A 22482-nucleotide genomic window follows, 5' to 3' on the forward strand; every position below is an offset into this window, starting at 1 on the left:
ATTTCTCTCTAGAATTTGCTAGATTCCATCTCCATAATTGTACATACCTCACACATTGTGTATATTCTCAAGTAATAACTAATCGCACCCCATCTGAATGTATGTATATGGGCTGTGCTGTGTGTCAAAAATTGATTTATATGGTGATGTTACTGAGGAGTCCACTCAAAGGGCTGGAATGGCTGCGCCTCCTGTTCAACAGCATGTTCCGTGCTGTCTGCTGTTATGATAGTCCTAGTATCAACAACATTCGGAGGCTCTGATGGCCTGAATCAGCTGTTTTACACAAACAAATAAATGAAGCATAGTCTACCTGAAATCTATGAGCAAAACGATTCCAGAGGTGCGCTGTGAAAAAATAGGATAGTATCGATCGGGCACATGCGTTATAGACTGGGACTGAGAGGGAAGCATCCTACATGGGTTCTCCAATATTGTCTAATTCAGAGTCGATATTACCAAATTCTTGTCTCCTGTGCACTTTTTTATGGGATGGGTGTCGATGCGGATATCCTGACTTGCAATGGAATCGCATGCATCACTCACGCTCGCAATGTCTAAATTAATTAATGAATACCGCCCATTGTGGCCGCAATGCTTGATATTTCTGCCTTAATAGACTTTAAGTCACTAGTCACAGATACTGCATCCAGTTCCTTATCGGCCTCCATAGAATCCGCTATCTCGTCGTTTCCAATAGTATGCCTGGTGAAGAGATTGGAACGCCAATTCTTCTTGGCAACACTTAGAACCGCCGTAACTGTTTCCTTGTCGTTGTCACTGGTGGATTTTATGCAAGGGGCGGGATAGGAAAAGGACTCCTTAGCTGCCCTACATTCGAAGGTGTAGTCCACCGGGATCTGGAAGTTAGAATTCACTCCAATAAACGCAGTAGGCTGAAAGGCCAAAGAGATAAAGTGGATCATAGGGTACCAATTCCAGTATTGGCTGAAAAGGCAAAACCCTGCCACCGCTTCCTGTCTCAAGTTGTTTTGGGACGTATACATACTGGCCATCACATTCCGTCCCTAAATTAGTAATTCCACAAAGCTAATTAGTTATGAACATTGAAAAAACTAATAATAAATGATCATGCGAACGATTATTTATTCAGTAATAATATTTTTTGTAGTTCATACCCCCGCCTCCAACAACCCCATCCCAATAAGTGCCCCAAACCTAGCCATAACATCTTGATGCTTATCAGATATGATATTTTTCAGCATGGAACGCGTTGAAGCAGCGTCTTCTCCCGGCGCTTGTTGCATTAGAAGGCCCAACCCAATGAAAGCGCCTATGTTAATCAGATAAATTTTATAAATGGGAACATTTTTAAAATAACACCAAACAACGCAAAAACTCAAGCTAATAAACTTTGTATTTAATTTTATGGCCAAATTGTAGTAAATTGGATAATTTAGGTGATTTTGTACGCGTAATATATGTGTATTTTATGTATAATAATATAGAATAGTTCAAAATAAAAGCATGCTGATATATACCTTGTCTCACAAAATCAGTATTATCGGTTGCTAAATGATTAAGTATCTTAAGCGCATCTGGGTTTGCCGAAGCTGGACATCCCATGCCCAGCGCCAGCGCCGCGCCATATCTCACATGCGGATTGTAGCTGTGAGAGAGTAGTCTAACCATTTCCGGCAGTCGTTTTTGCGAATTACTAAGGACAAATGCCAAGCATATGACCGCTGATCTTCTTACATTGTCAGATACGTCGGATACTGCATGGTGCAGTAATTTATTAACTGCGAAGCTGATACTGGTGCTGCAATAAGCGAGGCCTATCATGTACATACCTCCCATGCGGATAATGTCATCTTTGTCCTCGCAAAGCTTTGTTATATATGCGTCTGCCTGTATTAGCGCACGATCAAACTGAATAATGCACGTTTGTAACCATAACGCCATCAACAATCATTTCATATATGAAAATGGAGTAATCAGTAGTCAATATTGTAAACTGACGCAAGCGCAAAGTTAACAAATATTGAATGTAGTGCCAAGAGTGATTTATAAATTATTTCATAGGGATAGGACTATGGTCGCAATCAGGGGCTAATGATTTGGCAACATTCGTCAGAGTAGTCCATGAAATAAAAGTTGTATAAATATGCAAAGTTTATATCGACTGATTGTGAGGAATTTCGACGCATATGTTTATTTTCCTCCTCAAGACGCTATTCTGTCATAAACAGCTTGTCTTAGGTCTTATCATGCTAATCAGTGTGTATAAACTTGACAATTAATAGAGAAACTTTATCACACATATGTAAATCTGTCAACACGTGAGGATTAGAAGGCGTGTGTATGATGTGAAAGTATGTAAATGTGTAAGATTGACGTACAAATTCTTCCCTACGATAGTGAACCAACGCCAAGGCGATAGCGCATCCCTCTATTATCTTATCATGTTGCGTGTCGTGGGCATATTCTAATAGATCATCAGAGACGTCTTCAAGGCCGGAACCTGGATTATTTTTAAAGGTAAATGCGAGTATGTACGATATATATATATATATAGAATACAATTCACAGCTGGTTACCTATCATTAGTAGACCAATGGATATAGCAGCCGCTTGCCCCGTAACTGCGGCATCAGTAAACAAAATAGACTTGAAAACCTGGTAAATATCCATGTCGCATGTACCCAAGCACACTAATCCAAGGCCCAAACAGGCTCCGTGATGATTAGATTCATCCGCACCCGTTATGTTTAATTGCCCCAAGAGGAGCTGCTTCGCACTCTCATTGTAGTGGTTCGCGTGTATCAATCCTAAATAATCATTTCTATCCGATTAAATGCACATAATGAAGTGGTGCCTACCTAATGCAAATAGGGCCCCCCCTTCACTGTAAGGCTGAGTGTCTGATCCATTGGGAAGATAGGCGCCCAAGATCTTCTGGTTTTCCGTGGTAAAGCCCTTATGTATCACGCCAATTGAAGCAGTGGCGGAGAACTTCGCCCAATTCTTCGCCTTGCCCATCCATTCTATGTTATTTCTAATGAATATGTCACTGGCAGTACCAGCTTGGGCTAGAGCTTGGGTGGTAATCATTGCGTTGTGGAGTATACTGTTACGGTACTCAACATTTTGCTTCAACTCTTCCAGCTGTAGCAAGTCAGTGTTATTGGTACGATGTAAGAATTGCAGATAAATTTGCGTGGTGACCGTTCCAGAGAGAATAGACTTGAATTTCAGGTGGTCAAAAGAGTCCAGTTCTTGGAGCAGTGATTTTAGGAATTTTTGATCCCCTATATCCACTAAATCAAAAGCCAATTGATAAGCAATCAGATCATTCTCAGATATATTGTACTCGTCACAGGCGGTAGATAACAGCTTCACCAACAGGCTGGCAACTCCCTTCGAGTCACCCAAGTTGTAAAGGCAGAGGATGTATTGTTTATAGTTTTGGGGAGATAAATTTTTTGAATACTCATGGGCTAAAATTTGGTACAATGAGATGCAAAACTTCTTATTGGTAATCATTTTAATACTTTCAAAACAATACTCAAGTGCGTGGTCTTTTTTGACGATCTCCTCAATCTTGTCCGCGCGACGCGCCTCAATTGCTATGCCTAATGCATGATTGTAGTTATTGTTAGAGACACATTGGTCAATTACGTTTTCAACAAACTTCTCCAGCCGTGGATCAATCTCTATCTTTGCCCCTCCATGTGCGTCACAGTTACTCTTTCTCGCCGTCGTATATTCATCAATGCACTTCCCTGTGTTAATTAGTCAAATAATTTTATATGTGCATATCCATGTAGTGAATATGCACATAGTATAGTAGTTATAGTCCTGCCCACCTGTTATTGTATCGGAGTAGAGCGAGCGCTCATTGGAATCAAAGAGATTGCCAGCGGCCAAGGCGTACTTTACCGCCATTGGATAATCCTGCAAGATCAGATATATTTTACTAGCAACCAATGATGCCATCTGGCGCGCGGGAAAATTGGAATCCTTCTCCAGCCGACAACTGAATATCGAGCCACTTACATGTCTTGCAGGTACTGCGAGGCTAAGGGCCAAGAAGTTGATATGGAACGATTAAGGCGCTCTAAGCCCTCGATTACGAGCTCCACTTGGGGCTCTTTGAGCATTTCGGCTACCCCTAGCATTTTGCGGCACAAACGGACTCACCACACACTACCACCCCTACATCCAGCATTCATATCACCCAAGTCAAGCCGCAATGCCTGTCGTTGTGTTATCTAAGCTAATGTGTAACAATGCAGCACTAGATATGTCTATAATCTACACTGATTACATATAACATGTATAACAAATATGGCAATTCATTGGATGGTTTCCAAACGAAAGTCATCTTTAGTATAGAGATACGCCGCAAATGTATCAGATGGTATTAACAAAATACGATCGTGGCGGAGTGGGAGGGCGCAGTTCTGCCATCCTCATGTCCCTAAGTTATAACGTTATTACCATGCACCAAAGGCCTTGACCTTGACGTCGGCGTTGTGGGGGTATATTAGCTTTGGCACTATGGTCAAATCGCGGCGTACGAATAAAAGTGCGCCAGCGTTTTTATGGTGGTTACAATAATTTGTGGCAGAGAACAACGTAATCAGTTTGCCCCCGGCAAAACGTTCAAAACCGTCCATTACACACTCATGTGCCCTGAGTAATCGGTGCGCTACCTGATTATCATTTGGAGGTTATTGTCTTTTAGAAACTCCTCTACTCTATCTGGGCCAAATTTGACGATGTATCCTAGTCCTTCGGGGTCTCTAACGTCATTCACCATGGTGCCAAGGATGTTATCGGAATCGGTAGGATCGGACCAGAGTAGATCCATAACAATTTGGTCCTATATAACCATGCGCTATAATATAAGTACATGGTGAAAATCCATATGAGGTTAAAATCTTTGCCCTGTTAACATGCATAAACCAATCAATCACTCATTGGAGTGATTGATTGATTGATTTTTTGCGTTAAGGAATTTTAATATTTCTATGAAAAAATTTAATTTCATAATATAATGTGGGCTACTAACCTTTTCCGTTTGGGGAATGGCTGCTACTTCCAGGGGCCTGGGAAGGTTTGCGATATCCTGTACTGATTTAATGCTCTTCCCAATGCCCCCGTGCACGGCTAAAATCTTATTATCAATTATAGATCCAACAGGTAACCATTCAAACACCCTGTTAATACTGTTCCATATAGAATCTGGTTTGTTTGGATCCTCGTGCAATCTCTTCCTACACTCATCTTGAAAGCCGTATATGGAATTAATTGCTGCATCTTCGTGGTTGCCACGAAGCAAATGTATCTGATTGGGATACTTGCACTAAATGACACGTTAAGGGTACCTTGAGTGCGAATAATAGTGCTATAACTTCTAGAGAATTAGAGCCCCTATCCACATAGTCTCCCAGAAATAAATAGTCATTGGAGTCCAAGTCGCCCACACCGCCAAAAACATCCGAAATGTCTTCTTCGACGGGGCATTTGTATAGGCGGAAAAGGCGCATTAGGTCGTAGTATTGGCCATGAATATCTCCGTACACTAAATTAGCAATTTTTATGAATGTGCATCTTTATTTATTTATCTAGAAATAATTACACTCAGAACTTCCGAAATAACTGTAAATTTTGATCTATTTGGTACATAAACTTTGAGAAATAACTGATAATCAATTATAAAGATTTTAATCATATTATGGAATACATTGGTTCGCTAATATAAACTATTAAATTAACACATAATTAATTATATTGACATATAATGATACGATATTCAACAATAAATGCGATATGAATTGTGTCTGAATGCGGGCATGTTAATACAAAGATTAAATTTTCTAAAAGCGCAGTATGTGGTACACATGTGCAAAACAATAATATTATCAATAGGGTAAATCACACATCACTTATACAATCGTATGTTTTAAAATAAAAATTTTGGGGTTGAAAAACAAAATGAAAATAGCATAGAATCTTTATTTTCTGCTATAATACGTACCCTTAACTGGCGCCCTAAGTTCTAACACCATCGGATCATTCTGAACCAACTGCAGCGTTTTTTTGCACAACTCTGAGAGATCTGACCAAGAAACGAGGAACATTGTATCTCTATCGTGAATGCTCTTCATATCCTCCATCGTAACGTTCGGCTTTAGCAGAGTTTGTAGTACATAATCGTAAACCGAGTTGGTTAGCACAGGGGCCTTGGTCATAAGCTTATTGGCCAACAGCTTGTCGATCTTCCTCCCCTCATCCTCAAGTCGGTCGATTGAAATCTACTTTAACTAGTTATTACCTTGCGAACCATCTTGGAAAAGTCAAATTCCGACTCCTTAACAGCGTGAGCATGCGATGCCAGTTTTATCTACTTGGTTTTTATCTTACGTCCGATTTTTTATCGTCTGCCACAACATTAATTGTGGGAGCGTCTTTTGGTTTAATGGATATGGCCATTGTGGACCTAACTACTTGATCCAACGTAGGACTAGATTGTTCTAGGTCCACCTTGTAGGTGAAGGAGCAATCTAAGGCCGTAAGCTCGCCAATTGGCCTTTGCTGAGTCTGATTAGTGAAACCGCCAAATATGTATACTATAGACTTATACAAACATGCTCCGTGGCGGAACTAAATTATACAGTATCTTACTCTGTAAATTGGAGATAATTTCTTCCAATCAATAGTCTCAGTATCGTAAACGGCGCATGGTAGGACTCTAGATAAACTACAAGCTTACAATGTGCAGTCATTATCATTTCTTCCCCCTATTATGACCATATTGGTGCCAATGAAAATGGCAGAATGCTGGTATCTGGCATCGGGTATGTATCCGCTTCTTGAAGGTCCCTCAACCCAATCCCATTTGCCATTCCTATGCTGCCTAAGTCCCCATATGTCATTTAATGATTTGCTATCACTGGATCGTCCGCCAAAAATCACCATCATCCCCATGGCGGGGCCTAATCGGCATACCTACATAACTCAACGTTCCGCGGCAGAGTAATTTAGTACGAATGTTATAATAAATGATCAAAATATGTCATAAATAGAAGCAGAAATAGTTTATTGTAATTAAAATTGACTATACAGGTGTGTGATACATATAGATTTTAAATACAATAAATATAATTAAATCTGTATGTAATAGCAAATTGGTAAGTGAAAAAAATCAATATAATTAGAAATAATAAAATCACACAACCAAGAGACCTATTGGACAAAATTAATAGATTGTGTAATTCTGAAACAAAATAAACGTGCTTGCAAAACATTTACATGACAATCACAATTGCAATAAAACTTCAAATAATGGAGTATTTAAAAAACAATTTTTGTTTATAATGACAAATTTGGAAAATATTTTATTAAAATAATCGAGTTTAAAAATAATTGCGAACTAAAACAAATTAAATAATCCATATCACATAATATGTATACTGTTAATCATAAACGCAACAAATGTATAAATATAAAAGGCATTTCCATCCATTTTCCTTAACATATTGGTAAATAAGCTTACATCTGCAGAGTGATAAACTCTCTTCTCGGGCCTCTTTGCCCCGGGTTCGAGGTTTACTTGAATCCAAGTGAAGGGTGACCTCTCCACATCCATAAACCACACGTCGTTGGTATTCTTTTGTCCATCATTACCGCCAAAAAGTATAATATTTGGTCTAATATACACCAGTACATGGCCATATCTCCTCCCAGGTGTCCCACCTGTAATAGGGACGACCATCCATTGCGCATTGGTAGGGTCTTTGCTCAGATCCAACAGGTATAGCTGTGTAAGTGTTTGAATGTAATTGAATTTAATTAGGTTAGATAATTTACCTCATCAGATGATAATGAACCGCCCCCGGTGGCTCCTCCGTAAATAACTAGCTGTTTAGTGTCAACGCACGCCGCGGCATGAGCAGCGCGGGCTGATGGCGGATTCTCTGATACAAGTTTAGTCCAAGTGCAAATATTAGTGTCATAAATGTATGTTTCGTTAGTAATTATGTAACGCCCAGTGTCTGTGTTAGATAATAGTTCAAAGTTTCATGGTAACACGGATTTTAATTACACAACTTCTGGTTGTAATTAAAATTTGTAAAATGAAGAGTAAAACGCACCCCCAATTGCACCACCAAACAAAAGCAATTTTCCCCCGCCGACGCTAGTAAAAGTGTGCCCAAATCTGGGTGAAGGTACATGGCCCTGCTGGGAAGGTTTGCCCAAGGGCAGAATATCCATCTCAGCACAACTATATTGTGTGGCAATGGCCACAGCACTCTTGTCGATCATTCAACATAATATATCAATACTTCCCCTTTTGGCATTAATAACCCCAAAAATTGCATATTCGACCTACATGCCAAGTGATATGACCAATGTGCCTAGCACTGTACCCATTTATTATTACGGGTAATGATGTACACACTCAGATTCCTCAACAACGCCTTCTACAACATGCATAAGATTACTTCAGTAGCACGAAATTTATGTAGAGCGGGAATATTAAACTAGAGTGCCCCCAAAACTTGATTGTAAATATAACAAACGCTAGTTATGGCGATCCGCCAATAAGTAAAAATTCACTAACCCAGATGTCACAAGCAGTATAAAGTGCAACAAGAGATTGTGTGTTGTAAGCGATAGGTCAAATAGATTAATTCTGGGGATTACGTGAGGAAACCTTTCAAACATTTAACTGTGGAGTTTGAGTGTGTAGCCATGGAATCCGTTAGAACGTTGTTCGATGGCAACAAATTCCACCCAGGAATTACCAGGAATTACTTAATTTTGGAAAGGGATTTTGACGGGCAATCGCCAGATTATAGCGTGATAAATTCTATAAACTTCTTGCTCAAATATCGCAAATACCCTTATCTTGTTTGGAATGGCAAGGATTGGGTTGGTGAAAGTAAATATTAGACCATGTAGATGGTAATTGGCATGATGAAAAGGCTACCACTCTAGTTAATTACGAACAATTGACTTTTTCTGGCTATTCAGTCTTTCTGAACTATGTGGCAATTTGTAATAATGTGACTAATTGTTATGAGATGGATGACATTTATGCTGCTTATTCAGAATGCGAAACCAGCGACTGCTCATTTTTCACTATCAGTAAATCATATCTTGTTATTTAGGCTTCGAGAATCAATTGTCTATTAGTACTAAGAGGACGTGGTATGTCACCTATCTATTTATGTGATATGTAAATTAGATAATTCTTGTGATTATTTAATTTGTTATTGTGACTAATTTAGGCTCTGTAGGGGGTAATTTTGTGATAATTAAGATGGCCAACTATCGTGCCCCTAAAGGGACACCTAGCCGCTGTAAAATGCTCAGCTTTTGATTCAAACAATATAAACACGCATATCGCAAACAACAACACTTTTATGTAGAAAAATTAATTTAGTATAATTTTTAAACCATCGTATTAGTATTTTGCCAAATTGATTAGTGTATGTTATCTATGTGCCGTCCATTGACCATATATATTTCTGGATATGTAAGACTTTAAGTAACAGTTCTAAATATTATTAAGAACAATAGTTTTCTCCCACAAAACCCTAGAAATATGCATGGAATTAAGTGTATGTTCTCATACTAATCATTAAACCTGACATAACTCAAAAGAACTGACAAAGATTTGACAGCAACCAATCAACGCAATTTTTTTGCAATGGGAATCGATTAATCAATAATAATCGCGGATATCAGAACGAGAGTAGATAAATTAATTGAATGAGTTCACAGCCATAATCACTGCCTCACATCTCAGTTGATTAAACAAATAAATTAATACGCTAAAGTTCAGGCTTCGGTTCCAACACAGTGATACTGTCTGGTATAATAGCCTTGGGACCGCGCTTCCCTTCCGGATCATGAGGAAGCATGATTTTTACTTTAACGCCTAAAACTCCTTGCCTCAATTGCACAGACCTTGTAGCAGAGTTGATGTATTGCTTGGACGGCTCCCCCGTAGAGATTAAGTATCCGTCCTTGAATTTCATGCTTTTCGCACGTTGGGCACGCAACTTTCCAGATATAATAATCTCACATCCATTGGCACCAGATTCCATAATATGTCTAAGGACACCATATGCAGCTCTTCTAACAGCTAATCCCTTAAGCAATTTGTATCTCAAAGATTCTGCTTGTGCCATAGCACATAACCCACGATGTTCAATACGCTCAGCGTATAGCTCAACTGAATCTGGAGCGAATCCGAATCGTTTTTGCACAAGTGATGTAAGCTCCCTAATTCTCCTCCCCTTTTCTCCTAAAACCTCCCTAGTTCTAGTGGCTCTGATGATAACTTCAGTTCTAAAATTAACCTCATCAACTTACTTGACAGGAGTTGCTCTAACTTCCACGCCGGAGTAGCCATCTTCCGCAAGTGATCTTGACAGAAATTCATTCAGTTCGGCATGGAAAATTCCGTCGTTTATAAATTTGCATTTCTTGGATATCTGTGCGTTACTCATGCCGACGGTAGCAATAGTTACACTAAGTGGGGCCTTGTATACGAATACTGTCTACTCATAGTTTTCTACATGTATACTGCTAACTAAGACAGAGCTGCTAAGTATCTAGTTTTTATGTGTCAATATGTAACAATTTATGGGAGTAATAATGAATGAATAAAATTCCTACTTTATCGTCTAAAATTATGTCATACAGATTTTCAAACTATGATCTGGATACTCATTTATATTCCCTAGCTAATTAGGTTTAATGTGTTTTCCAGACAAATCTTCGTGTGTTACTTAGTGGTAGTACATTAGATTTATGTAGATCTATAATTGTCCACCATGTACTATACCTGAATTAATGTAAGCCACAATGGGTTGGTGTATCAAAAAAGAAGCTGAATTGCAGCAAGAAGCAGGCAACAAAAAGCAAGATGAATGTGTAGATGAAAAGGTTGTTAATGGTGACGAATGCAATTGTGAGTTAAATGAAACTGCCGTTAGAGATGAACAGGAATATCCAAAGTTCAATTCAATTTGGGTCAATCCATGGCAAAGAATAGAGCCTAGGGAAAAATTGTAATCACTAATTCATATAGTTTGAGATATTGCCTTGTGTTAGGAATTTTCCCATTTACCTTCATAGGGTGTATCGTCGGTAATATAACTAGATAATTTAGGTGCAATTTATGGGACATTTATTAGACGCAAGCGACGACAAATTCATGATAAAGTAATACAATTTTTTATTTAGTTACACCGCGCAAATCTCGTGGCATGTATACTTTACATGTTTATTAGTGCAATAATTGCATCACTTATTTTAGCATCTTCACAAAAGGGCAAGATTCCTAAATTGAGGCCGATTCCACAATTTTTACGTTCAGAAGGCAATGAGTTTTCAATAATTTGTATGTAAAATTGTTATATAGCGACCAATGGAGGCTTTAAAAACACCTTGCTCATAATTGAGCAGGGCAAGGGGATTTTGCCGGAGACGATACCAGGTATATATATATATATTGTTGATGATAAATATTTAATTGGATTAATTAATGATAATATAATACACATTGACTTAGATGCGCAAAAATACGGATTCAACGTCACTCATGCTACACTCTTAAAGAAAGAAGATGAATTGATGCGTGATGATTTAGTTTGGGAATCACTAACTAAAGGCTTGAAATTGGATCCAAAAAATACACTCATCACTGCTACAGTAGGTAGATCTAATGCTGAAGATATCAAACATGGGAACGTAAGTAATGTGTTATCCAGTTGGATGAGTGGATGGGGTTATTGCTGGTGAACGAAACTGTTGGTGAGAAGACCGATGATAAATTCATGGTCAAATTTTTGAACAAAAAAATAATGTGCAATGGCAATGAAACTTGGATGTTTTCTACAATTCGCCCAAGCGGCGCACCTAACTATTACATCTCCCGGGTAACTAACAATTTGTGTAACTTAGGACAAAGCATTTGAAGTGTTAAAGACACACATTACTAAAAATAAAGCGCCGCAATTAGTAGGTGAAGCCATAGTTCCAGTCCATGTCGATGCAAATCCCAAAGTCCCTACCCCTGTGGATCAGAACATCTTAGAGGATTTTGTCCAGTCAGTACATTCAATGGACGTTAAACATGATCCCAAAAGTGACATTGTCCAAAAAATATGCTCCATGTCAACTAGTCACGTCATACCATCAACACATTTCACCAAACCATAATAACTCTGAGCGATTGGTCATCACATCAATCACTAGTTATACTGGAGAAATTGTAAAGATATTTTGAAATTTTATATTAGACATATACAAGGTTACCATTTGACAGGACAAAAATCTGTGTAAATTATGAATTTTACTTGGTCTGATGCCTTAATCTTAGTCTTAGGGCATGGAACAGGTAGTAGGTATCGATCAAACATGTTTTCGCCCCTAAATAAAACTGAGTTCTAACCTGCGATATATGGCTATGGATACTAGGTTTTTTGTTTTAAATAGGTGCTTGTATAAAATGTTGAATGTTGGACAGGGGAGATAAGTCTCCTCTTTGGATATTTCACTAATAGATAACAATTGTATTCCATCCCAGTGGTCCGGTGCTATTGCACATTTGCACAAATGTAAAAATACCTGAGGGTACACCGACTTGGAATTAATTTCATAATTGTGCGTTATAAAGTTGTACAGTAGATCATTGAAAAATACACTGCCCCTAGCAAAATCAGAGGAATAAAATTGGGGAGCTGCCAAGATAGAGTTGTCAAAAGCATCCCACTTGAAATCTGATAAGAGCAAAGAGTTTAAAGGGTTTTTGATTTCAGTAAGTATTACCCAATTTAGGGAAGCAGAGTTTCCCCTTAACGATTTGATTTCATTAGTAGAAAGAATCTTGAGTAACCTGCGATGGATGATGATAGAGGTCATATCAATTTCGTAATAATCGTTTCCATGCTGCGGGATGATGATATAATGGTAAGATCTTTGTACGTTAATCCTACATAACTAACATTTTACTTGTCCCATACGGAGTCTAGCGATGCATCCGCGTCGATTAAGAATAAAAAATCTGAAAAATCCAAAAAATCATGACAATCATAGTTCGGTGGCTAAATAACGGTGTGTTTTACTTGCTTGAATATGGATATGACATTGAATCGCCCTGAATATTTTAGGATAGGTAGGAAGTTATCGATCCTACTTATGTCACCAAATGTAATAAGTAGTGGCAATTTTGGATTTTTAAACCTATTGATTGCCTCTTCAACACTAGAAACAGTCATTTCATTTGAAGATCTCAATTTGTGGTAATCAAACCCTATCCGTTCACCGTCTGTTGGTTGTATGTTAACTACAGTGGACTCGGCTTCCACATCTTCAGGCAGTGTATACTGTTTGATGTCCTTCAAAGCACTAGTATCATTAATCGCGCTATTTAGTTCGATATTTAGCAGTGTTTTTCTCGGAGCCATATCGAGTTTTGAGTCCTCAGGATGGGCACCTTCCAAACTAAATGTATCATCAGATCTGGCGGCCACAATGATATAATCATCATCCTTTATCTTGTAGTCTAGTGGATTAAGTATAAAGTATCGATTTTTTCGATTCTGAACGCCAATAATTATTAGGTCGGTTGAACCATTTATCTGAAGTACAACATCAGAGAAAGACATTCCAACCTGTATTATCATATTGTAATCATAACTTCTAATTTAATACAAAGGAAATTCATGACATATATTATCTTAAATACCTTTCCAGATGGAATTTTTATCGAAAATAATCTCCCTTTTAATCCCGACATGTACTCCTCCTGCGACGCTTTAGGGAGCTCGGCAAAGGCACCAGTGGATTGTATCACCATTTTTTGTGTCAAGCAAGGAGATGATAAGATGGATACCAGAGGGATAATTCCAGGGCAAGTTAGAGACTTCAAAAAGAGCATTGTCTTGATCTTATAAAGACAAACTATATTAAATATTTGATTTACCAGTTTGTATTGGTATATTTAAGAATGCCTTCGAAGAACCATTGAACAATTGCATGGATATTTTTTCAGGATTGCAAGAGTATCTAACCAAACTAATTGCCCTTCCAATTGTAGATAAGTCCATATTATGGTTACTGTTGAATTCATCGATTAGAACAATGGAACTGGCATTTTCTACGTGAAGTACGGTGAGATCATGCATTGAATAAATAATGCCAACATCTCCTTTGACGACTGATATAATAACGTGTAACTTTTGGGCCAATTTTATGGAATCTTTAAAATATTCGATCATTCTATTTGTGAGTACCACCAGCTTCTTATTGCAATTTGCAGTGAACATGCTATATATAAACAGGTTCAATTGAGTGGGTGATAGGTTTCCAACTATGAGTATGAAACTGTTTTTACTGAATCTAGTAGGTAAGGGACCATAATAAGTATTATCCTTATTCATTATAGATACAAAGCGATGAATCTCCACTGGTACATGCATGAATACCCAGGAAATGAATGCTACAGTCGCAATTTTTGCGTATTTATTCAAGGGTTTCAAATCACCATATCCCACTGGATGAAATACGTATTACCCGTTGAAAATGTTACTACTGAAAGATAGTAGAAGTTGCAAATCTCCTCAAATGCTGATAAATACCGGCCTTTCCCTTCCAATTGCGATGGTAATCCTTGGCAGATGTAGAGCAAACCTAAGTACTCAATTTTGAATTACCTGCATAAGATGAAGCCATTAAGAACAGATTCAAAACAAATCTACATGTGTTGGTAAACGTCGTTATCCACTCATTGCTCCAGTATAAATTCAATTTTAGCATTAATTTAATTATCCCAATAAATCCAATTAACCAATAAATTTGTACGATTGTTAGTCCATTAAAAAACGTGACTCTTAGTAACAATAAAAAGGGGGGTAGAGATAGTAAATCCACCGCAAATATAATCGTGAATATGTTCTCAAGTTCATCTTTGCTCAAGATCCAAAAATATGTTTCCATTGAGGCCTGAATGAACGGTTACGTACCACTGAAATGAAGGCGTATTGACACGTATGTAAATAGCGGGGAACTCCTGTAAAAGACCACATTTTTTCAACATCCGTTCGTTTCAAATATGGTATAACCAGATACCAAAACAAAATCATCGCAACATTCCACATTAGCATCAAAATTTGGTAAGATTTCTTAAGTAAAAGTGATGCAATGGAAACTTTAAAGGTGTAATATATCTCATAAATCCTTCTAATCACTAAGTCATGCTCAACTTACCAATATTAAAATGGCTGAAGTATTGAATCTTCCCTTCTATAGGGATAATCGATTTTTTTAATAAACTACAGTCAATTTTCAGGCCAATTCCAGATTTATAGTTTAGAATTATGTTAGAACACAATCCTGTTATATATATTGTTGCGATTGAGATAAGGGGGGGTAGTATTATTGACAGTGTAACTAAAGTGATGCTTTCACCTGCGTTAATGAATACCAACTTGTATTATCAACGATAACTCCATAAATTAAACAGCCAAAAAATAATATAGTAAAAATTATGTCAGTTATTAGCCTGAAAGCCACCAATATCCCCAAATCTGAAAGTTTGGAGCCCTCCATAATATAATACCACACACCCACACAATGTTAATAGCACCGCCACTTACCCACATATATTCATACCAACCGAATTTTTATATTAATTGTAAGTTTTACTCAATAAATTGCATATAAAATACTGCTGTTACTTACAAACCAATCGTAGCACCCTCAAGTCGATTTGCCTACGACTATTTACACTAATACAAATAGTTTATTTAACTTTACTTGTGATATCATTTGAATACCAATGTAAAACTTCCATGATGCTGCAAATATCATTAGCACGCTATAATGTTAGACGTTTGTGGGAGCGATCGTAAGCCAAATTTAATCATAGGCTGAGACGATTAAATAAAAGGGCTAAATGGGCTCTGTGGAAGTGGATGGTCAAAGGCAATTACAAGAATCTTAAATTTAGTGAACATGAGAGGATTGATCTTATCAAGCGGCAATTTGACCCTAAACCCATGCAAACTATCGGACCCAAGTACTGTGATATGCAAGCTTTACACGAACAGGATCTAATGGCACGGTCACAAATCTCAAAATATTGATTTTAAACTCGCCATAAATACGTTTATTTGTATAACCCAAATCTATCTACTTCTAATTGTGTAGTTTATGCCAAAATTGCTTTAAAAAATTGAGTGTCGATTGGATGTTAAAAATGAATAACTAAGTGATCTAGTGCTGCAATGATCTTATCCTTGGGGAAATTACAATTAGTGTTAATGTCAATGGGCTAAATTATCAGTACCGTACTAGTGAATACCGTTGTGAAAAGTGTGTCAAAACTAGTAGTTTACAATTAGCCCGTTTCGCAATTTCCACGGCTTCTTCTACCGTTGTATGCTTTTTGTCCACAGCATGGCTCAAATCTTGTTGGTAAAAAGTGGCTGTTTAAGCTACGGGGCTTACATTCGTGGATCAAAATATCGCAATTAGTAGCTGCGTTTATTGTCGTCTCACAAGGTCTGGTGTCCCCAGAATAAACTATTTTGAACACATTTGGGACTTCAACTGTTATTCCTGCAGAATCGCTTATGTGCAAAACCTATGTCATGTCTATTCATTTACACAAAAATTAAACAAGAATGGAGTGTAAGCGTACCTGATATAGGGTTATTTTAAATGGCGTTATTATAGCAGATGAGTGATCCAGTATGTTACAGGGAATGCGTATTGATGTGTTAAAAATATGCTCGATCCACCTCTACAATTAATGTCGTAATACTTTTACTTTTGATGGTAAAATAACTGAAATAACGTCGGCATCAGGTAGCACTTTATTTCGGTACGCCACTAAAGCTGCAATTCCCATATGGTGATCGGCGTGAGAGTGCGTTATCACTATAGCTCTATAAATTACATATTACGTACTTTATACTAGATAGTGTGGCTATAAAATTGCCCCAGGATGTAGAATTGACATACAGTTGATACAAAGTCCCCTCACCACAATCCAGCAGCATGCCTAAATAACCAGTAAACTTACTAGAATCCATATCGTAGATCAACAATATTGAAGATACATTCCTAATTGGAGATGGAGCACAACCGCCTGTTCCTAACATAACCAACTTGTGCGGCCCCTCAGTATAATTGAAATTGGAAATCAAATCATTTACTGGAAATGGTTTCAGTTGCGATATATGTTGTAGGCTATTTGATGTGTCAATGCGATCTTCCCTAGTCTGACCAGTGACCTTGCTTTTCCCGTACATGTTAAATATTGTCAATGGTGGATACTGTTTATCATCACCAATGCAAGCACACTCAATATTAATTGATGCATTTGATTGATTTTCTTTATTATCGTTGTGATGAGTGGTACAATTGTTGTACATAGATTTAAGGGTGAGATTGGCCTTCTCAGCCCATAAAAACGAAATATAATTGGGAGGATGATCTGATTTATCTAAATAAATGTGAATTGAATTCTCATATTCGTTGTAATTATCATTCTTCATAAGGTGGAATATAAAATCCAAGCGACTAGTATCGCAATACAATGGAATAGTAGATTTCTAGATAAATATGTCACTAACAACCAGTTGCAAATCATGATCGTTTTCTATTTTAAGTATCAGTGCTTGACTGCCAATGATCGGTTTTCCAATCACTTCACTAGGATGTACAATAGTGCCATTTTGCAGAGTGATAGATTTGCCTCTTTTTAATTGACCTAGCAATGGGCCTCTAGGAATCTAGTTGATTAGAGACATACCCCCAATTTAATGGCCTTGTCGATGTCCATAGTCCCCGGCCGTTCGCCACAATTAACAATATATGCAATGCGATAGGTTGAAGGTTTGAATTTTTTAGTATCAGATTTGATGAGTGGAATACAAATTATTTGTAGTCCCTTAGTGATATCGATATATTTGACAGTTGTTAGCTCTATAACGTTTATTTTTAGGTATTTCCTAAATAAGTATTACTAGTACAGGTTCATGAAGGTTGTAGATAATAGTTTAATCGTGGTTGTAATTCCAATGGGGCCAATGATTTCAATATGTTCTATTTCAGAGCTATCTATGGCCAATAGTAGCCCTGGCAACCCAGTAAGTGAGGAAACCGATAGGTCGGTGAAGAAGATCGAGTGGATTTTATTCATGTGCAGATTTCGTTCCATCCTAAATCTGAGTAACCAGTGACATACCTTTGACTGTTTTCCCCTACATTGAATAACACCCTGCAATATTCAGATACTACTTGTAATGAGGGGGGAACAGAAAGATCATGGAATCCGAGTGTCTGCACATACATCCCCATCTTACCCCTCCTCCCTAGTGTATGTCTAGTGTTCATCACTCCAGCATTTAAAAAATGCCTAACATAGTATGTGATGCTAATATTTCTGAACTAAGGGAATTGTATGACCATCTATGTAAATATGTGCAGCCAGAGTGGCACGAAATTCCATCTGGAGAAGTTTGGAAATTGCAGTTTAAGTCTAAATATTCGCAATTGTTGGGTAGATTTGGATGCTCAGACATGATACAGGATGTTGAAATGGATAAAATGTGTCAATCTGATCAGGAAAGTGTTAAAAATGACAATAGATCGATACAAGAAATAATCAGTGGTATGTAACATATCTTTACAATTTTATTATATACGCATTGTCATTAAATTTTGAATCTGTAGTCATAATTGTTCGCATAAGTTAATAAACATGGTTTTACACTACTGTATTATATAGATTTGACTATTAATATTTCACGTGGTCTTGAAGGTACCTGGTTGGAGATGCGAAATAGAATCGCGGCCATTAAAAATGAATCGCAATCTAAACAACTAAATTTGGATGAACTGGTGAAGTATGCTGTAAGGTAAATCATGTTCTTGATTTAGCGTTGGAGGTACAACTTGCGCCCCGCCCGAAACAAACAATATTACAGACGAAATGCTTCACAACCAAATATTCCCTAGATATCATTTCCTAGGCCGTGTAGGTATTAAAGATATACACTCATCTCGCTTCTTCTACTTGCAAAAATTGTCTACAATTACGTTCCCACCCATAATACACTTTCTAGATGGTGAATCAGAAAATTTGAAGAAGTTGAAAATTACATGCAGAACCAGGGGTTGTAGCATATTCTTCCGTGTAAATGACAATGAAAAAGTAAGACAATATACTGGTGAGATGCCATTTAGGAATATACCTTTTAAAATAACCGCATGGGCCATTGCCCCTGGTTTAGCCCAATCGCAAATCGTGCAATCTCACTACGTACCAAATACCCAATCTCATGGATCTTTGCATTCTGAGTTATTCTTGGGGAAGGGTACTAAACACTAATTTCTGTACAATAACTCCAATATTAAGTGATTGATTGTCTTTGTAATTATTGCATTTATTAACCACTAATCCTAACACATTCAATGTGCACGCTTGTAATTGGGCTAAAATTACAGCATTTGAGTGTTAATTGGGAGATGAATTTTGCCATGTATGATATTTAAACGCCATAATGTGCTATATAATATCAGTGTAATTAGCACTTATCATCGTGGTATACATATGAAGCGTCAGATTCTCCAGGTGGCATCTGAGCGTCTAAATACAAATGAACTTACGCAACTGGTCATCTGGTGGTCGCCTTTTCTCCTTTGCCGAAGATAACATTGACACAAGCGATAGAATTAAACTTGAAACAGAAGCATTTGGTGCGTAGTCAGTCCCCAAGGCACTTAAACATATATCACCATTTGAGTATACGTGTTCATGTGTGGGTGCTACGTGACAAATGTTATACTTGGTTTCAAAAAGTACATAATTGGTGGTTTTAGTGGGTAGTCATTAGGAAATATAATCTTCAGTGTGTAAGGCTCTCCCTCATATATTGTGCCTTCCAAGCCAGTAATTCTTACAAGCCATATTCTGAGATTCCTACTAGTGGTAATTAACTCGCAATTTTGCGGGGGGTTTGACCTAAATAGTTCCTCTTCCTATGTCACAATTTAATTACTCTGATCAGTCTTTCTTTGAAGTTGGGCGTTCGGCCGATTCCCAAAGATAGCGTTTTATGTACATTGAAACGCAACCTCCTCCCAAAATATGTTTTTTTCAGACTGTTATTTTTTTGAACATCAACTGTTGTTACTATGGGTATAAGCGAGATGACCAAAGCGAGACAATGCATGTAATACCCGACAAAAATTCCACAATCAAATTGTGCAAAATGTCCACTTCAGTGGGCGTATCACAAGTGCTTATGGAAACCAGGAAAAGTGCAAGGGTACACAAACAAACCAAATTTTACATTGCTATGCAAGAACCTCAACGAGATTTGGACCTTAGAACGGCAATCAAACGTAGTAAACTCGTGAGTTATTACTGTTACTCAGGAGAAAATACACGTCAAGGTTGATTTGGAATCTCTTCCCACAGTACCAGTTATTAGAGCTACCGAGGAAGAGTTTAGGAATCCTGTTCAATTTTGGAATAAATATACACATTTAGGTCAGTTTTACGGGGCAATCAAGGTAATCCCTCCCAGTTCTTTTAAACCCAAGGTTCCCATAGATTTTGGGACTTATAAGTTTAAAATTCGCCAACAAAATATTAGACTCCTTTCTAGTGGCAAGGTTACCAATTTTGTAACTTAGGGTTACAATCATCCCCCCGAGCTATGGACTTGTGAAGATTTAAAAGAAGCTAACAATAAGATTATAGATCAGTTTACTAATGCTAATATAAAATTTGATACCATATGTGACGTGGAAAAGGTGTTTTGGGACCTTGTAGAGTTGGGAAATCAGGATGTACTTGTATCATATGGCGCCGATCTCCCTTCAAAATTATCTGACTGTGAAGACTATATTAAGCATCCTTGGAACCTAAACAATTTGCCGATAGTCCAAGGTTCATTGCTAAGATATATGAAACATATTGTACCAGGGGTCAATACTCCCTGGTTGTACTTGGGAATGTGCTTATCATCATTTTCATGGCATACTGAAGATAACTATTTTGGAGCAGTAAATTATCATCACCATGGAGCACCCAAGGTAATAAATTATATCGATTTACATTTTTAACTTCCAAAATTAGCTAATTCAGGTATGGTACATTGTACCCCCTTCCAGAGCTCACTCTTTGGAAAAGCTGTTAGTTGGGTATACGTCTACTGAGGATCGTGAATTTGCGCTTTACAGTTTAAGGGTACAATTATCGCCAAACCTCTTGCTCTCAAATAATATACCAGTTTATAGAATTGTACAGGAACCAAATGAGTTTGTATTACTATGGCCCAGGACCTATCACGCAGGTTTTAACGTTGGGTTTAATTGTAACGAAGCGTGCAATATTGCCCCTGTGAATTGGATACCAATGGGGCATAAGTCACTGCTCAAATATCGTTATTCACGTAGAAGTTGTGTGCCATTTTTCAGTATAATTCTCTCTGCAGCCTCATCACTCTACGATTTTACATACCAAGATCTCCAAGAGATAGGTAATATGCTAAAGTTACTCCTAATTCAAGGTTAGTCACTAGTATTATGCAGAATATCAGACGAGGAATGCCTTCAAAATGCCTCGTTTGGCTATGGACATTGATTACCAATTCTTGAATTCGTGTGATGAGATTAAGAATTTGTTGAACGGTGCATCAATTGATAGTGGAGATATAAGTTTTAGTAAAATAATGAATAATCTAAAGAATGATGGAGACAGATCTGCGTTTCTAAAGGCTTGCGAATTTGCCTCGCAAATTTGCACAAAAGATTGCAGCATATGTGATTTACCATTGTTTGTATCTTCCGTGTCTTGTTGTCACGATGATATGATTCTTTGTGCATCTTGTTCCAGGTTTTCCAATTGTAAATGCTCAGAGAAGATCATGCTTTATCGATTCCCACTTATTTCTCTCTATACACTACTAAAGATGGTTGATGATTACACTCAAGGTCAATTCAGTATGTTAAAATCAGTGCCGCCAGTCTCCAAACTGAACACCTTGGATAAGACATTAAAATGTGAACAAAATAATTTGGGCAGCGCTAACTTATTGAAATTAGAAAAAGCGGTATCTATTGGGGCAAATAAAAGGACTGAAAATTTTCTTAGCGTTTGCCAATATGTTGCGGGTGAGAGGCATTTGGCCACTTTGTTAACTTGTAAATACTTAATTGCCGCGGTGTACGAGGAGAGGGATGAATATAACGCGTATATGGCATAGTTTCTAATATTCTATGTATTTGCGGCAATTATTTAACCATATTAACTGTATCTGTTCCATAAATTTGCGGGTGTGTATTTGTTCTCGCCATATAAATTGTTTTTACTAATTTTGTCATACCTTAGCTTAAATTCCTCACGTATTTGTGTTTCTGATCAAACCGCCATGCAATTATTAAATTGGTTTAATCGGAAAAGTTGGATTATTAAAT

General features: G+C 37.5%; 11 protein-coding genes across 11 annotated transcripts; 5 read left to right on the plus strand and 6 right to left on the minus strand.

Annotated features, from left to right (window-relative positions):
• BMR1_02g02460 (26S proteasome regulatory subunit N2) lies at positions 150-4142 on the minus strand (the record flags this gene model as incomplete). The annotated part of the gene is made up of 11 exons (XM_021481574.1): positions 150-267; positions 314-438; positions 460-557; positions 578-1028; positions 1140-1294; positions 1503-1872; positions 2364-2485; positions 2562-2792; positions 2844-3746; positions 3831-4000; positions 4021-4142. 11 exons carry the CDS (start codon positions 4140-4142, stop codon positions 150-152), a joined length of 2865 nt encoding a protein of 954 aa, XP_021338201.1.
• A 235-nt stretch (positions 4143-4377) lies between these two features.
• BMR1_02g02465 (Calcineurin-like phosphoesterase) lies at positions 4378-8295 on the minus strand (the record flags this gene model as incomplete). Its single annotated transcript, XM_012792804.1, has 13 exons — positions 4378-4444; positions 4465-4659; positions 4680-4849; positions 5039-5332; positions 5355-5551; positions 6008-6284; positions 6305-6373; positions 6394-6633; positions 6655-6721; positions 6743-6978; positions 7526-7789; positions 7840-8024; positions 8124-8295. The coding sequence occupies 13 exons, from the start codon at positions 8293-8295 to the stop codon at positions 4378-4380; spliced, it is 2433 nt and encodes an 810-aa protein (XP_012648258.1).
• BMR1_02g02470 (conserved Plasmodium protein, unknown function) lies at positions 8363-9404 on the plus strand (the record flags this gene model as incomplete). Its single annotated transcript, XM_021481575.1, has 9 exons — positions 8363-8415; positions 8436-8478; positions 8499-8577; positions 8598-8638; positions 8659-8914; positions 8935-9120; positions 9144-9183; positions 9264-9275; positions 9296-9404. 9 exons carry the CDS (start codon positions 8363-8365, stop codon positions 9402-9404), a joined length of 819 nt encoding a protein of 272 aa, XP_021338202.1.
• Positions 9405-9809: 405 nt separating this feature from the next.
• On the minus strand, positions 9810-10490 carry BMR1_02g02475 (small subunit ribosomal protein S3e; the record flags this gene model as incomplete). Its single annotated transcript, XM_012792806.1, has 2 exons — positions 9810-10329; positions 10354-10490. The coding sequence occupies 2 exons, from the start codon at positions 10488-10490 to the stop codon at positions 9810-9812; spliced, it is 657 nt and encodes a 218-aa protein (XP_012648260.1).
• Positions 10491-10848: 358 nt separating this feature from the next.
• BMR1_02g02476 (hypothetical protein) lies at positions 10849-12207 on the plus strand (the record flags this gene model as incomplete). The annotated part of the gene is made up of 8 exons (XM_021481576.1): positions 10849-11054; positions 11075-11133; positions 11156-11208; positions 11230-11386; positions 11408-11482; positions 11558-11736; positions 11757-11924; positions 11950-12207. 8 exons carry the CDS (start codon positions 10849-10851, stop codon positions 12205-12207), a joined length of 1155 nt encoding a protein of 384 aa, XP_021338203.1.
• Positions 12284-15597, minus strand: BMR1_02g02490 (potassium channel (K2); the record flags this gene model as incomplete). Its single annotated transcript, XM_021481577.1, has 12 exons — positions 12284-12322; positions 12345-12417; positions 12440-12979; positions 13000-13091; positions 13113-13661; positions 13736-13950; positions 13973-14542; positions 14563-14679; positions 14703-14991; positions 15012-15235; positions 15256-15456; positions 15477-15597. 12 exons carry the CDS (start codon positions 15595-15597, stop codon positions 12284-12286), a joined length of 3030 nt encoding a protein of 1009 aa, XP_021338204.1.
• BMR1_02g02495 (conserved Plasmodium protein, unknown function) lies at positions 15840-16133 on the plus strand (the record flags this gene model as incomplete). The annotated part of the gene is made up of 2 exons (XM_012792810.1): positions 15840-15895; positions 15917-16133. 2 exons carry the CDS (start codon positions 15840-15842, stop codon positions 16131-16133), a joined length of 273 nt encoding a protein of 90 aa, XP_012648264.1.
• Positions 16241-18390, minus strand: BMR1_02g02500 (ribonuclease Z; the record flags this gene model as incomplete). Its single annotated transcript, XM_021481578.1, has 11 exons — positions 16241-16321; positions 16342-16475; positions 16498-16633; positions 16691-16792; positions 16814-16937; positions 16960-17053; positions 17075-17606; positions 17628-17786; positions 17807-18005; positions 18027-18221; positions 18242-18390. The coding sequence occupies 11 exons, from the start codon at positions 18388-18390 to the stop codon at positions 16241-16243; spliced, it is 1905 nt and encodes a 634-aa protein (XP_021338205.1).
• Positions 18391-18408: 18 nt separating this feature from the next.
• BMR1_02g02505 (conserved Plasmodium protein, unknown function) lies at positions 18409-19387 on the plus strand (the record flags this gene model as incomplete). Its single annotated transcript, XM_012792812.1, has 3 exons — positions 18409-18667; positions 18785-18914; positions 18937-19387. 3 exons carry the CDS (start codon positions 18409-18411, stop codon positions 19385-19387), a joined length of 840 nt encoding a protein of 279 aa, XP_012648266.1.
• Positions 19388-19583: 196 nt separating this feature from the next.
• Positions 19584-20231, minus strand: BMR1_02g02510 (Probable ubiquitin-conjugating enzyme E2 W; the record flags this gene model as incomplete). The annotated part of the gene is made up of 4 exons (XM_012792813.1): positions 19584-19645; positions 19666-19824; positions 19845-20037; positions 20058-20231. 4 exons carry the CDS (start codon positions 20229-20231, stop codon positions 19584-19586), a joined length of 588 nt encoding a protein of 195 aa, XP_012648267.1.
• Positions 20232-20270: 39 nt separating this feature from the next.
• On the plus strand, positions 20271-22271 carry BMR1_02g02515 (JmjC domain hydroxylase; the record flags this gene model as incomplete). The annotated part of the gene is made up of 5 exons (XM_012792814.1): positions 20271-20414; positions 20437-20676; positions 20698-21099; positions 21152-21575; positions 21598-22271. 5 exons carry the CDS (start codon positions 20271-20273, stop codon positions 22269-22271), a joined length of 1884 nt encoding a protein of 627 aa, XP_012648268.1.

The sequence above is a fragment of the Babesia microti genome, chromosome II (genome assembly GCF_000691945.2).
Source record: "Babesia microti strain RI chromosome II, complete genome".
In the NCBI taxonomy this organism is placed as follows: Eukaryota; Apicomplexa; class Aconoidasida; order Piroplasmida; family Babesiidae; genus Babesia; species Babesia microti.